At 36.0% G+C, this 1655-nt stretch overlaps 1 protein-coding gene across 1 annotated transcript; it reads right to left on the bottom strand.

The window, feature by feature from the left end:
* Window positions 1-994: 994 nt before the first annotated feature.
* LOC140446655 (uncharacterized) lies at window positions 995-1414 on the bottom strand. The gene has a single exon (XM_072539244.1). The coding sequence runs from the start codon at window positions 1412-1414 to the stop codon at window positions 995-997; it is 420 nt and encodes a 139-aa protein (XP_072395345.1).
* Between the last annotated feature and the right edge of the window lie 241 nt (window positions 1415-1655).

The raw sequence follows: 1655 nt of genomic DNA, 5'->3' as shown, positions 1-1655 counted from the left end.
TGTACTCACAGGTCATATTCAGAAAAGCCTTATGGGAAAGAAAAGAGGGAATAAGAATTGGTGGAGAAATCATAAACACCATGAGATTTGCAGATGACACGGTAATTATGGCTGAGAGTATAGAAGAACTACAAACTTTACTAGATGCAATAAATAGTGAATGCATTCAAATGGGACTTGACATCAACACAGATAAGACCAAATTTATGATAGTATCAAGGAGTCCAATAAATAATGAACAACTAACTCTTGGTGGACAGCAAATAGAGAGAGTGACAAAATATAAATATCTGGGAGCTTACATCAACACAGAATTAGATCCAGACCAAGAGATCCGGGTACGAATAGAAATGGCAAGGGCAGCGTTCTTAAAATTCAAACAATTGTTCTGTGACAAAAATCTGAATACTGCGCTGAGACTGAGGTTTGTTGAATGTTACATCTGGTCGCAACTATTGTACGGGGTAGAAACATGGACACTAAAAGCGCAAATAGTTAAAAAGATTGAAGCCTTTGAACTTTGGATATACCGGAGAATGTTAAGAATTCCATGGACTGCCAGGGTCACCAATGAGGAAGTGCTGAGAAGGATGGGTCGAGACAAAAAATTGTTGAGAACGATAAAAGTACGCAAGACTGCATACCTTGGACACATACTAAGAAATAATAAATATAGTCTTCTGCAGGTCATCATACAGGGTAGAGTCGATAGCAAAAAGGGAATAGGTAGAAAGAGGAAGTCATGGCTGCGAAATATTCGAGACTGGACAAACATGACTGTAGACGAATTATTCCACGTTGCAAAAGACAGAGAAGCTTTTAAAAATGTGGTCGCCAACCTCCGTTAATGGGGACGGCATAGGAAGAAGAAGAAGTTCTAACCATAAATCTCGACAACAAAGAAACTTTTTAAGTTTAATGAGTGATGCACGTGCCATTTTTATACGTGTCTTAATTTCTTTAGTTTGATCTACCTTTGATGTTTTCCATATTCCTAAGCATTTGTACGTATCCACATCTCAATTAGAGTATCTTCAATAGTCAATTGGATGTTTGCATTTGCTGATGTAGTCATGATCATGCATTTAGTTTTCTTCAAATTCATCTTCAATCCGTATTCATGGCAACATTCATTATGGCGGTGAATTATGTTCTGTAAATCATTGCTGTTATCCTTCATTATTACTGTATCGTCTACAAAACCTAAGTTAATTAAAATTTCTCCATTGATAGATATAATATCTTCTATTGAATCTAAGAGCGCTTCTTTAAATACCTCTTCATTGTAGACATTGAAGGGTAGTGGAGACAGCATGCAATCTTGGCGGACTCCTCTATATATTTTGATATTTTGGGTGTTCTGGTTGTCAACTCGTAACTTGGCAGATTGACTCCAACATAGAGTAGATATCATTTTCAAATCACGACTCTCAATATTTTTGCTTTTTAATATGTCTACAAATTTTTTATAATGAACCTTATCAAATGCAGAAAAGAGAGTTATGATTTGAATTCAGTATAGTGCCTCCATTATTCGCTTATACTTATTTAGTAGCAGGACTCGTCAGAGCGACTATGCAGAAGTCTTAAACTTGAAATCAAATATTTTCCGTGAAAAGAAGTAATAATGAAATAACTTCATACAGCCGTTACGG

Source organism: Diabrotica undecimpunctata, chromosome 7 (assembly GCF_040954645.1).
Source record: "Diabrotica undecimpunctata isolate CICGRU chromosome 7, icDiaUnde3, whole genome shotgun sequence".
Taxonomy (NCBI): domain Eukaryota; kingdom Metazoa; phylum Arthropoda; class Insecta; order Coleoptera; family Chrysomelidae; genus Diabrotica; species Diabrotica undecimpunctata.
The sequence above is the reverse complement of the archived record's forward strand: the minus strand, read 5'-3'. Positions and strand labels throughout refer to the sequence as shown.